The following is a 13,190-nucleotide window of genomic DNA, read 5'->3' on the forward strand; positions in this document are numbered from 1 at the left end:
CCTTTTCCCGCCTCAGGGGAGGGGCGGCGGGAGCGCGCGGGCCGTGAGGGCGCAGCCGCCATTTTGGTGCCGCGGAGCGGGGCCGAGCGGAGGGCGAGGGAAGGGAAGGGGCGGCAGCAGCTGCTCACCCTCTTCAGCGACGGCTTCTTCGGACTTGAAGAGATGGAATCCGGAGCCCGTCCGGGCGGCGGGGCGGCGGGGCAATCCCGCGAGTACAAGCTGGTGATGTTGGGAGCCGGGGGCGTCGGCAAGAGCGGTGCGTACCGGGGGTCCCAGGGCCCTAAAGCCTTTCTCCTTCTCCTCTCACCCTCTCCTTCTTTCTCCTTCCTTTTCTCCTTCTCCTCTCACCCTCTCCTTCTTTCTCCTTCCTTTCTCCTTCTTTCCTTCTCGCTCCTCTCATCCTCTCCCTCTTCGCCCTGCGCCGGGTAGGGCCCCGCTCTGCCCCCCTCTCCCTCAGTGCGGGCCCCGGGAGGTGGCAGCGGCTCGGCCCGGCAGCTGCGGGGTGACACGTTTCCTGAGTGAAAAAAAAGCCGGTTTGGGCACTGTCTCTCCTCTTCCCCCCCGTTATTCCGTCTCTGTCCCCCGCCCCGGCTGTCTCGGGAGGGTTTTTACCTCGTTCTTCCGCGTTTTAGCTGCGTCCAGCTTTGTTGAGAATGAGGGCGTCGTTCTCTGCTTTCTCGAGTTATTTGATCTCTTTCGACTGCAGTATTTTTCTTTTTAAGTCTTCTACCGACTACGTTTTAGCTGTTAGGGAAACAAGGCGCTTAAGCACGTTCGTGCTCGATGTTTTACCGAGTTCTCTCCAATTTGTGCCTCTGATTTTTGTTTCCAGCCATGACCATGCAGTTCATCAGTCACCGCTTCCCGGAGGATCATGATCCCACAATTGGTAAGAAAACTTGGTTTTCTCTTTGCTGTTCACTCAGCAGATTAACCTGGTGCGGGGTCTGTGGCTTTGAAGTACTCAAAAAAAAAAAAACCCCAATAAAAAAAAAGCTTTGGATTTGGATATAAATTGAGGATCCAAGTCCCGTAGGTTACTCTGTTACTGAATGTTCTGATATTGGTGTGAGAGCTGGAGTTCTGTCCTAGTTTGAGCTACCTAATCCTGAGTTTTAGAAATTTCCTGTTTTTTTGTCCCAACACAGATAGAGTGTGCCCTGAGAGAGTTTTCTGTATGTTGGCAGTGATGGAAAACTGCAGACAAATGATTAGTTGTCTAGTAAAAAGAAATTAAATGCTGCAAATCAGCTCTCTGCTATGAATTTATCAGGCCAAATGTGCAAAAATTATTCTTTTGCAACATCTCTAGGAGAAATCTGCACCAAGAGTTGCACTGTCTAAGGAAAAGTGGGAAAAGCAGCAGGTTTCTGGTTGGGAGTGTTGTGGAGTGCAGCATATTTATTGTCTTTCAGAAAAGAGGTGATGCTGGCCAGTTCTGCTCTTGAATCACAAGTGTTTTCTGGCTTTGGGAAAAATGGGATACTCTTATGGAGGTGTCCAGAATGAGCTGGTAGGATTTGATCTGTCAGGAAAAGCAGCCACAAGAGCAGGATTTTAGCAAACAGTTGAAAAGCTGACACCCCCAAAATTAAAAATGTAATTAGCTGCTAAACAAAGATCAGTAGTGAAGTAACGTTTCTGTATGAGCTTCTTCTGCCTTCCTGTTGCCTTTGTGGAGTGCTGATTGTTTTATTCTTTTTATTTCTTTTATTGCATTCCTACTCCAATCCTGCTCCTTGGGATGTGCTGTGAACCCTCAGAGGACGCTTATAAAATACGAATACGCATTGATGATGAACCTGCCAATCTGGATATCTTGGACACAGCAGGGCAGGTGTGTGAGTACTCATAAGTGAATTGGGAGGGTGTTAAGTCCATAAAAAAGTTATTTTTTTCCTTCCAAATGATTTTTTTGAGCTTTCTTATTTTTCCAAAGCACCGTGCAGTCACACTTGATTTTGGCAGCTTGGTGCTCTGGTTTCATGCACTGCTTTGACCAACAAGCAGTATGTGTTGGCTGATAAATGCCATGCTGATGTCACCTCTGTAGTGAGGGAACTTGGTGTTAATCCCAACACATGCCAGACCTTGTCCTGGATGAAAGAGAACAAGAAGATAAATAAATAATAATAATAAATAAACCCTGTTCACCGAGTTCCTTCACGGCTCGTTTTGGAGCGCCTGTTAAGTTTCCCATTCTGAGCCAATTCAAAAGCCATTTTCTGACATGTGCCATTGAAATTGTCATTGTCTCTTTCTAGGCAGAGTTTACAGCCATGAGAGACCAGTACATGAGGGCTGGCGAGGGGTTTATCATCTGTTATTCCATCACAGACCGGCGCAGTTTCCATGAAGTGCGTGAGTTCAAACAACTCATCTACCGCGTGCGCCGCACTGATGACACCCCCGTGGTCCTGGTGGGAAATAAATCTGATCTGACACAGCTTCGGCAGGTAAATGGCACAAGAGGCCCTCAATTAGAAGCTATTTCTGCTGTAGAATGCAATAACACAAGAGGTTATGCTCCCTTTATGATTTTTTTTGCATGTTTACTCGAGAATAATAGGCCATGACAACCCCGTGCAGCACTACAGGCTGGGAACAGGGTGACAGAAAGGGACCTGGGAGTCTGGATTGCCAGGAAGCTGATGAGGAGCCAGCAGTGTGCCCAGGTGGCCAAGAAGGCCAATGGCATCCTGGGCTGGCTCAGGAACAGCGTGGCCAGCAGGTCCAGGGAAGGGATTCTGCCCCTGTGCTCAGCCCTGGTGAGGCCACAGCTTGAGTCCTGTGTCCAGTTCTGGGCCCCTCAGCTGAGGAAGGAGCTTGAGGTGCTGGAGCAGGTCCAGAGAAGAGCAAGGAGGCTGTGAAGGGATCCAGCAGAATTGCTGTGAGGAAGGGCTGAGGGAGCTGGGGGTGTTGAGGCTGGAGAAGAGGCGGCTCAGGGGAGACCTCATGACTCTCTACAACTCCCTGGAGGGAGGTTGGAGCCCAGGAGGATCAGTTTCTATCTGTAAGACAAGAGGGCAGGGTCTCAAGTTGTGCCAGGGGAGGTTTATGTTGGATCTTAGGAAGAAATTCTTTCCAGAGAGGGTGATCAGCCATTGGAATGGGCTGCCCAGAGATTCTCCATCCCTGGAGATATTTAAAAAGGGACTGAATGTGGCACTGAGTGCCATGGGCTGGGAACCACGGGGGGAGTGGATCAAGGGTTGGACTTGATGATCCCAGAGCTCCTTTCCCACATGGATGATTCTGTGTATCAGTAGAGAAGTACTTGCTGAATAACCAAATGCATACAGCACTGACAAAAGTAAAATCTTGAAGTTGATGCTTTGAGTTTCAGCTGCTCTTGGGCCTTGCCTTTCTTTGAATCTGTGAAAAGAGAGGTTTTAGCATTTTGGGAAGCACCTGCAGATCCCAGCCTGGGTTGAGAGTGGTAGGAATGGACATGTAATCATGGAGGCCAGAGGGAAAAGGGACAGAAAGGAGAATTACTTTCACCTTAGGAAAAGAGGAACTGCCATCTGTGGCTGAACAGTTTGAAGCAGAGCTCCACTTGAAGGAAATGGACTTTGCAGAGAAGTCCCAGAGGTGCTGTTTGCAGAGCTGGAGTGAGATGAACTTTGTGTGTGCATTGCAGCATGAAAATCACAGTAGCAAAGGGATGTGTAACATCAGGGGGGGTTGCTTTGGGGTGTTTGGGGTTTTTTTTGTTTGTTGGTGGCTTGTTTTGTTTTGTTGTGGGTTTTTTGGGGAGGTTTTGCTTAATTCTGGGTAGTAGTTTGATAAACAAGAGGTTTGGAGCAGGAGATACTTTGCTTTCCCAAGTGACAGATTCTGGTGTGAGGGCTGAGTCTGCTCACATGAGGCAATTTCTAGATAAACTCCAAGGAAACAATAATCTTTTGAAGGAATTTCTGGTTTCTTGGATGTCCAGAGAATCTCTTAACAGCAATTGTGATAAGGGGAAGAAAAAACCAGGTTTGGAGAGAAAGATTTAGAGATGAGTGGAACTGAGCTGTGCTGGAGCTCCCAGACTGCGGTCGCAGTTCCGGAGCAAGCAGAAAAACAAGTGGTAAAGAAACCAAACTTCCTGCTTTGGGCTTTCTTGACAAGTGTGGGGATTGGTTTGTTTGGTTTTTTTTTTTATTTTTTATCTCTCCTCAGGTTTCCAAAGAAGAAGGCTCTGCTTTAGCACGAGAATTTAACTGCCCTTTCTTTGAAACCTCAGCTGCTTACCGCTACTACATCGACGACGTCTTCCACGCTCTCGTGCGAGAGATCCGCCGGAAAGAGAAAGAAGCTGTGATGGCCATGGAAAAAAAATCAAAGCCTAAAAGCAGCGTGTGGAAAAGACTCAAGTCACCCTTTAGAAGGAAGAAGGATTCAGTCACTTGAATACCTGAGAATTCCTCTGCAAAATAACACAAAACCTGAGGACAGCCATTTGTAACCAAAGCGGTTTAGTGACAACGTTTTGGCAGCGTTGTGTTAAAGCTGAGGGGACTTTGCTGAGGGAATGCATAACTTCTACCAGTTGTTTTTGTTTAGAGTGGTGTTCCCTTCATTTGGGATGTTTAACTTCAGAGAAGGTAACAGTTGTACTCCTGTTTGTTGTCATTTTTTTTTACTGGATCCAGCAAACATTGCTTGTCTGTCGCTGGTTACAAACGCTGATAGGTTTAGCTCCCTGCACTTTTCAATGTTTGTCTTTGGTCACTGTGTACTGGAAACTGAATTGTGTCAAATATGGCTGAAGTTCTACCCAACCTAACCTTCATTTTTTTCCCTAGTTGTTTGCACAAGGAGATTTTTGCTGCTCTCTGGAACAGCAGCAGATGAGAGGCAGCTTGTGGAGGCTGTGTACAGGGTATGTGTCAGGACTAGCAGCCTTGGCTGTGGACAGATGGCATTGCTGTGCTAAGAGTTCTTGTGTTCTCTTTGAATTTTGATTTTTTCTTCCAGCAAAATCAAACGTGGAGTATTTGTACACATTTATCTAACTTGCCAGATGCTCAGCAGTATTGCAGGTGGGATCCTAAAACAAGTCAGAAAAAGCAAATTCTGGTTCCTGTGGCAGCAGGAGCTTCACAACAGTGCCTGAATATGTAGCATTTTCCTACTGTATATAGCATTTCCTGTGTTGCCATAGCATCTGTCATGTAATGATGGTGTAGAAACCACAGTTTTAGTTTTTCTGACTTGCTTGTTAAAAAATCATAGTTGGAATGGTGCTCTGGCTTATTTATTTACAGTCAGTTTTATGTTCTTCTCTTAAAGGAGCCAGTATCTTTGGTAAATAGAAGTCTCTAACATTAGGAATTCCAGATTATTCTATGATAGCTACTTTGTAGAGAAAATGACTGATCCTGAGGTTTCTGGGCCCAGAATTAAGAGCACTAAACCAGGTAAGATTCTTCCAATACAATCTTACAAGCAGAATTGCAGTGGAAGGAATTAGGAATTAGGTATATTAGCAAATATATAAACTTCAGCTTTGTTTTTTTTTTCCTGAACTCCTTATTGCTTAAGATACAACTGGAAATTCTGTGCCTGTGGATTTTAAGAGTCTTTTCTTCATGGAAGATTTAAAACCACAATGAGGAATTTGTAGGGGGAGGTTACCTGAGCTAAACTGGTTTCTCTTCCTCCCTTCCAGTGCCCCAGTGTCACCCCACACTGGCAGGAATCACATCTGTTGTTTGGAAAAGGCTGAGAATAATTCAGATTGTTCAAAATTTAAGACATTTTTTTTTTTTTGTGAACTTTGGGAGGAGTTTTGTCCATCTTTCCAGGAGTTCCTGGTTTAGGATTGAAAAGTTCTGCTCATTGTTGAATTAAATGCTGTAAAAACCCTAGGAAAATCATCTAGGAGAAAATCTGAGGAGAAGGAGGTCAGAAATTGCTCTAAAAGCAGCCACTGATTCTGTCCTTGTAGGAATTAGACCTGGACAGATATGGGCAGGGAGAAATTGAATGAATTCCAAGGGCAAGTGTAGAGTCTTGCACTTTGGGAAGAACAACCCCAGGCACCAGAACAAGTTGGGGACTGAGCTGTTGGAGGTGGGGAGCTGCTGGATGGAAGGATGCCCATGAGCCAACAGTGTGCTCTGGTGGCCAAGAAGGCCAAGGGCATCCTGGGGGGCATGAAAAGGGGAGGTCAGGAGAGGTTCTTCTCCTCTCCTCTGCCCTGCTGAGGCTCCATCTGGAATATTGGGTCCAGTTCTGGGTCCAGAAGGACAGGGAACTGCTGGAGAGAGTCAGGAGCAGAGGCACCAAGGTGACTGAGGGAGTGGGACATCTCTGGAATGAGGAAAGGCTGAGGGAGCTGGGGCTCTCATTAATTGGGTGACCTCATTAATGGTTATAAACCTAAATATGTGTGGGGGGAGTGCCAGGAGGATGGAGTCAAAGCTTTTCTCAGGGGTGACCAACAACAGGAGAAGGGGCAGTGTTTACAAAACTCCAGTTATGAAGTGGAGCACAGGTGGTTCCCTAGAAATATCAGGAATTTTTTCCCTCTGAGGGTGACAGGACACAGTCCCAGGTTGTGGAGTCTCCTGGAGACATCCAAAGCCCACCTGGAAGTGTTCTGGGTGACCTCCTGCAGCTCACCCTGCTCTGACAGTGGGCTTGGACTCCATGATCCTTCAAGGTCCCTTCCAACCCCTCACATTCCAGGATTCCCTGGTGATTATTTCAGAGCAGCTCTCTGGAAATGCTCCCCAGGGCCCTGGTGGCAGTGCCATCCCCAAGTTAACAAGAATTATATTTTTAGCCAGCTGCCTACAACCAGAATTTGCAGATAATGTGTAAATGTAACCTCTCAGCAGTATCCAAAGCTGCATGGGATTATTTTCACCTTTAAATAACTCCTGTCTGTGCCTTATGTGATTCCTCCAATGCAACTGAAGTGTTTACTGATGCCTTTTGTGAGCCTGTTGCTTAGAGAGTGGTGACATCAGAACAGCAGCAAGCACTTTTTTTTTTTCTTTTTTTTTTTTACACAGTGTTATTCAAAAAAGAGTTTTATTTTTCTCATGTATAAATTTGTACACAGAATTATTGTTTTATTTGACACAATATATATGTTTTTTAATACAGACATTTGCACTCAAAGGTTTGATTCTGTGGTGTCTAATGTGGTGTCCAGGTCTTCCTGGGGTAGTGCTGAGGGGAGAAAGCTCATGGGCTGTTTGGAAATTATTTCTGAAGATGCTTATCTTGCCTCAAAAAGGAAAGAAAACTTGATGCATCGTGTTTAAGTGGTGCAAAGCTTAAATTCTGTGCTAAATTGTAAGTTGTTTACATAGTAAACCCTCCTTGGGTTTATAGCTGCATCTGTTCTGAGTTGGCAGATAAGTTGATCACCTCTTAACCCATTTCTGGTGTCCTGAGAGAGCCTCTTGGACTGTAATTCTGGACTAGAAGGTGAACTCTTAAAATTCTTCTTAGCACCTCCAGCTGACAGATAATCCCATCCCTGGCAGCAGATGTTGGTGTGCTTCCTCCTTTCTCCTTCACAGAAAGAACACCCTTGGCCTCACCACCTGGCAGGTGATGAGCAGTGAATCCAAAGCTTTGGAAGCTACTCCTTATCCACAAAACTTTAAAAGAAAAAAACCCAGAAATTAATGAAACCCAGCTAGACCTGCAAGGTATTTTTCTCCACATGGAGTCCAGGATGTTTTCTAAGCATCCAGCAATCCAGTGAGAGCTCTGGTGGTGTTTTAACTTCATCCTGACTGCAAGATTTCCTCCAGGCATTTCAGCTCCTTCCTCAGCCTCCTGGGAAACATTCCAGCTCTGCTTTCCAGGACCTCCAAAGCCACCAGACATCCCAGCACACCCCGTCTGCAGAGCAAATAACACTGGACATGGACTCTGATCACTTCTCCTCCCCTGTAACCTCTCTCTGGTGAACAACAGCACCTGGAGTTCCCCAGCAGCAAGTTGGGGGATGGTGCCAAGTTGTGAGGTGCTGTTGGAAGGACAGGAAACCATTCCAGGGGACCTGGAGAGGTGGGTCCATGTCAACCTCATCAAGGTGTCCTGGGTTTGGATGAAAAATGGAGTGAGAACATCCCTGAGGAGCAGGATTTAGGGGGATGGGGTGAGGAGGAGCTCAGGGTGAGCTGGAAGCCCCCAGGAAACATCCCAGACCTGGGCTGCATCCCAAGCAGCAGGGGCAGGGAAGGGATTCTCTCCCTCTGTGCTGTTCTCATCAGAGCCCATCTGGAGCACTGAGTCCAGTTCTGGATCCCCAGCACCAGGAGCTGGTCCAGAAGAGGCCCTGGAGGTGCTGGAGCAGCTCTGGAGCCAGGAGGAGAGAGCTGGGGGTGTTCAGCCTGGAGAAGAGAAGAAGGGAGGAGGAGGAGGAGGAGGAAGGAGGAGGAGGAGAAGGAGGAAGGAGGAGAAGGAGAAGGAGAAGGAGAAGGAGAAGGAGAAGGAGAAGGAGAAGGAGAAGGAGAAGGAGAAGGAGAAGGAGAAGGAGAAGGAGAAGGAGAAGGAGAAGGAGAAGGAGAAGGAGAAGGAGAAGGAGAAGGAGAAGGAGAAGGTTCCGGGGAGACCTCAGAGCACCTTCCAGTGCCTGAAGGGATCCAGGAAAGCTGGGGAGGGACTTGGGACAAGGGCCTGGAGGGATGGGATGAGGGGGAAGGGTTTCCAGCTGCAAGAGGGGAGATGGAGAGGAGATCTTGGGGAGGGAGGGAGGGAGAAATTCTTTGGGGTGAGGGTGCTGAGCCCCAGGTCACCCCCAGAAGCTGTGGCTGCCCCATCCCTGGGAATGTTGGAGGTTGGATGGGGCTTGGAGCCCCCTGGGCTGTGGGAGGGGTCCCTGCCCATAGCAGGAGGGTTGGAATTGCAGGGTTGGAATCATCATTAAGGTCCTTTCCAACCCAAAGCATCCCCTGATCCCAAGCTGTGCTGGTGTCACCTGCCAGGGCTGGGGCTGCTTTGTCCCCAGCCACCCCCTTCAGGTGTGGGGGCTGCTAAGCAGCAATTGTTCAGTAATTTTGCTGCATCCCTTTTGTCTTCTCCATAACAGGGGAAACCTAATTTAGACCAAAATAAAAATCTATTCTTACATCTTTTGGGGGCTTTCAAATGTCGAGCAAACCAAATCACTTTGCAGTGTTTAGATCCTGTGGTAAGATCTAGAGACTAATTAGGGAGAAACTTGTAATTATCTCCTTAGAAGCAAACTTTAAAGCTTCAGAAGCTGTTGCATTGGTGACCCCTTTCCTAAAGGGCACAAACAAATCCATGGAATGAAAAGATTCCCACCACTGCATTCCTACCATTCTTTTCCCACCATGATGTTTAAGTGTCCCAGCATCTGTCATCTGAAGAGTTACAAGAGTGGGAGTTTTCCATAAAAAAAAGCTCCCAGGAATGGAGCCTTTCAATAAAAACTGTGTCCCAGTCATGGTTTTAAATAAAACCTGCAGATCAAACAGCTTGGGACAACTTCATGCTGGGTGTCTGGGGGTTCTCTGAGGTGTCAAACCCAGGGGAGGAAAGAGCTTCCCATTATTTCATCTCCCTGAGGCCAGGCTTGGAGGTGCTGAAGGCTGTAATTACCAAAATCAGCCCCAAAAAAGCCTTTTGCATCCCCAGGAATGAAGAAACCTCAGCTGAGGAGCTGTACCTCATGGAGTGGATTTTCCTGTTTTCTGTCCCCTTTGAGAGAACTGAGAAAATCTTTCACCTGCTCTGGGGTGCTGGTAGAGGTTTCCTTTTATTGTGTGTGATTTTATGACAGAATTTTTGACATCTCCTTCTTGTTCTTCCAGGTCAGACTTCTGCTGAGACAGCAGGAAGCTTTTTGGAAAAGGGCTGAAACTGAAGATACCCAGAGGTCAACTCCAGAGCCCTGATAACTGTGGGGAAGGAAACAAAAAATTAAAAACTAATTAAAAATCATCCCAGATTCCTGAATTCACCACTTACATCACAAGACTGGAGAAGGGAAAGAAGAGGAAGCAGATGATTCAGGTGAGTGTCTCTTTCCACCTGGACCATTCTGGTTGAATCCAACCCTGGAGTGCTCCTGGGTTTTTCCCTGTCCCCAGGGCCAGGCCAGCAGCAGAACTGGAAGCTTTTCCCTTGGCATGGGCACAAAGAGGCCCAGAAATAGAGGGAAATAAATAAAAAAAAACCAAACCTGCTCTGCAAACATCACTGATGCTCAGGGGGTGAGGAGTGTGACCTAAAGCTGGGTGAGAAAGGAGGGAAAAAAAAATACAGAGCTGACTCCAGGGCCTAAAGTGTGTGCATAACCATGGGAATGGTTATTGGCAATAATCAATATTGCTGTGGGATCTCAAAGGACATTTGGATTAATTTCCCTTGGTGTTATTTCAGCTCCTTTGCTTTGGATTGGGAGTTTTGTTGTTCCACAGAGCAGAGCATGGCAATGGAGAGAGGGTAAAAAAGGTGAGAGTTCTGCACATGGTGTGAAAAGTGTTAAAATTCTCTCTAAATCCAGATGTTCCCTGCAGAGAGCATCAGGAATAACAATGGAAAAAACCCTAATTTCTATAGATTGGTGATGGCCAAAACTCTGATTCAATCTGACAGCCTTGAATAATTGATAATGCTCTGGGCAGGCTTTACTGTGGGGTTTTCCTCTCTGGGTTGTGTAGCTCTGGTGTAAGGGCATCATCCCTATTTCATAGAATCATAGAATTATAGAATCATAGAATCACAGAGTCACAGAACGGGCTGGGTTGGAAGGGACCTCAGAGATCATCGAGTCCAACCCTTGATCCACTCCCCCCGTGGTTCCCAGCCCATGGCACTCAGTGCCACATCCAGGCTGTGGATGTGGTCTTCCTGGTCTTCAGCAAAGCCTTTGACACCGTCTCCCACAGCATTCTCCTGAAGAAGCTGTCAGCCCACAGCTTGGACAGGAGCACCCTGTGCTGGGTCAGGAACTGCTGGAACGGGCCCAGAGAGTGGTGCTGAACGGGGCTGCATCAAAATGGCGGCTGTGGTGTCCCCCAGGGATCAGTGTTGGGCCCAGTGCTGTTCAATGTCTTTAGTGAGGATTTAGATGAGGGGATTGAGTCCACAATTAATAAATTCCCAGATGACACCAAGCTGGGGGGAAGTGTGGATCAGCTGGAAGGCAGGAGGGCTCTGCAGAGGGACCTGGAGAGACTGGAGAGTTGGGATGATCCCAAGGGGATGAGGTTCAACACAGCAACCCCATGGGGAGCTCCAGGCTGGGCACAGAGTGGCAGAAAGGGAGCTGGGAGTCTGGATTGCCAGGAAGCTGAAGAGGAGCCAGCAGTGTGCCCAGGTGGCCAAGAAGGCCAATGGCATCCTGGGCTGGCTCAGGAACAGCGTGGCCAGCAGGTCCAGGGAAGGGATTCTGCCCCTGTGCTCAGCCCTGGTGAGGCCACAGCTTGAGTCCTGTGTCCAGTTCTGGGCCCCTCAGCCCTCAGGAAGGAGCTTGAGGTGCTGGAGCAGGTCCAGAGAAGAGCAAGGAGGCTGTGAAGGGATCCAGCAGAATTGCTGTGAGGAAGGGCTGAGGGAGCTGGGGGTGTTGAGGCTGGAGAAGAGGAGGCTCAGGGGAGACCTCATCACTCTCTCCAACTCCCTGAAAGGAGGCTGGAGCCAGGGGGGGTTGGGCTCTTTTCCCAGGCAACTCTCAGCAAGACAAGAGGGCAGGGTCTCAAGTTGTGCCAGGGGAGGTTTAGGTTGGAGATGAGAAAGAATTTCTTTCTGGAGAGGGTGATCAGGCATTGGAATGGGCTGCCCAGGGAAGTAGTGGATTCTCCGTGTCTGGAGATCTTTCCAAAGAGCCTGGATGTGGCACTGAGTGCCATGGTCCAGCAACCACAATGGTGGTTCAAGGGTTGGACTCGATGATCTCTGAGGTCCCTTCCAACCCAGCCAATTCTATGATTCTATGATTCTATGATTCTATTTTTCTCACACCAATTCAGTTGTTGCTGTCTGGTCGATGGTGTAAGAGCCTGAAAAATGGGACATTTGTGAAATGTGAATTGTGAAAAGCCAGGCAGAGAAGGATGAAGGGGGATTTTCTGACAACTGCAGCATCTCAGTGGTTTCTGATGGTTTTCTTTGTTCAACACTTTGCCTGCCTGCTGCTGAGGAGCTGGAACTGAATCACCAGAGTAGGAGTCTGGAGTGCTTCACTCCTTCCTCAGTATTCCTAAAATAGACAAGAATGTCACTGCTCAACCTGGTGACAGGAACACCATCAGTTCCAGGTTGATTCTGTCATTAAATCATGGAATGGGTTGGGTTGGAGGGACCTCAAAGCTCCCCCAGTGCCCCCCCTGCCATGGGCAGGGACCCCTCAGCTGCTCCTCACACCTTCTCCAGACCCTTCCCCATGTTCTTCAGACCCTTCCCTGTGTTCTCCAGCCTCCTCCTTGCTTCCCAGACCTTTCTCCATGTTCTCCAGACCCTTTCCCAGCTCCATTCCCTTCTCTGGACACATCCAGCCCCTCAATGTCCTTCTGGTCACGAGAGACCCCAAAACTGAGCCCAGGATTGGAGGTGCAGCCCCAGCAGTGCTGAGCACAGGGAACCATCCCTTCCCTCAGCTGCTCCTCACAACTTCTCCAGCCCCTTCCCCAGCTCCATTTCCCTTCTCAGGACACACTTCACCCCCTCCATGGCCTCTTCGTGAGAGGACCAGAACTGAGCATCTCTCAAATGGGGTTTGGGGATGGGGTTTGGGTTGGAAGGGACCCCAGAGATCATCCCATTCCCACCCCTCACCATGGGCAGGGACCCCTCCCACAGCCCAGGGGGCTCCAAGCCCCATCCAACCTCCAACATTCCCAGGGATGGGGCAGCCACAGCTTCTGGGGGTGACCTGGGGCTCAGCACCCTCACCCCAAAGAATTTCTCCCTAATGTCCAACCTCCATTTCCCCTTTTCCAATTTCAAGCCACTCTCTAATGAGAATATATGATACAAATAATGAGAACCCGGTGTGAGATCCAGAACCAGAGAATCATGGAATGGGTTGGGTTGGAGGGAACCAGAAAACTCATCCAGTGCCCCCCCTGCCATGGGCAGGGACCCCTCCCACAGCCCAGGGGGCTCCAAGCTCCATCCAACCTCCAACATTCCCAGGGATGGGGCAGCCACAGCTTCTGGGGGTGACCTGGGGCTCAGCACCCCCAAATTAAAGAATTTCTCCC

At 48.5% G+C, this 13,190-nt stretch overlaps 1 protein-coding gene across 2 annotated transcripts; it reads left to right on the forward strand.

Annotated features, from left to right (window-relative positions):
* The first annotated feature begins 43 nt into the window (after positions 1-43).
* On the forward strand, positions 44-5,232 carry RIT1 (Ras like without CAAX 1). Of its 2 annotated transcripts, none has more exons than XM_030468580.1 (5): positions 44-256; positions 833-889; positions 1,764-1,837; positions 2,265-2,456; positions 4,171-5,232. In XM_030468580.1, exons 1-5 carry the CDS (start codon positions 163-165, stop codon positions 4,399-4,401), a joined length of 648 nt encoding a protein of 215 aa, XP_030324440.1. In that variant the 5' UTR covers positions 44-162; the 3' UTR covers positions 4,402-5,232. The 2 variants fall into 2 exon arrangements, with proteins under 2 accessions (XP_030324440.1, XP_030324441.1); XM_030468581.1 differs by having other exon boundaries at positions 107-256; positions 4,235-4,408.
* The last annotated feature ends 7,958 nt before the right edge of the window (positions 5,233-13,190 follow it).

This window comes from Calypte anna, unplaced genomic scaffold (assembly GCF_003957555.1).
Source record: "Calypte anna isolate BGI_N300 unplaced genomic scaffold, bCalAnn1_v1.p scaffold_177_arrow_ctg1, whole genome shotgun sequence".
NCBI lineage: Eukaryota > Metazoa > Chordata > Aves > Apodiformes > Trochilidae > Calypte > Calypte anna.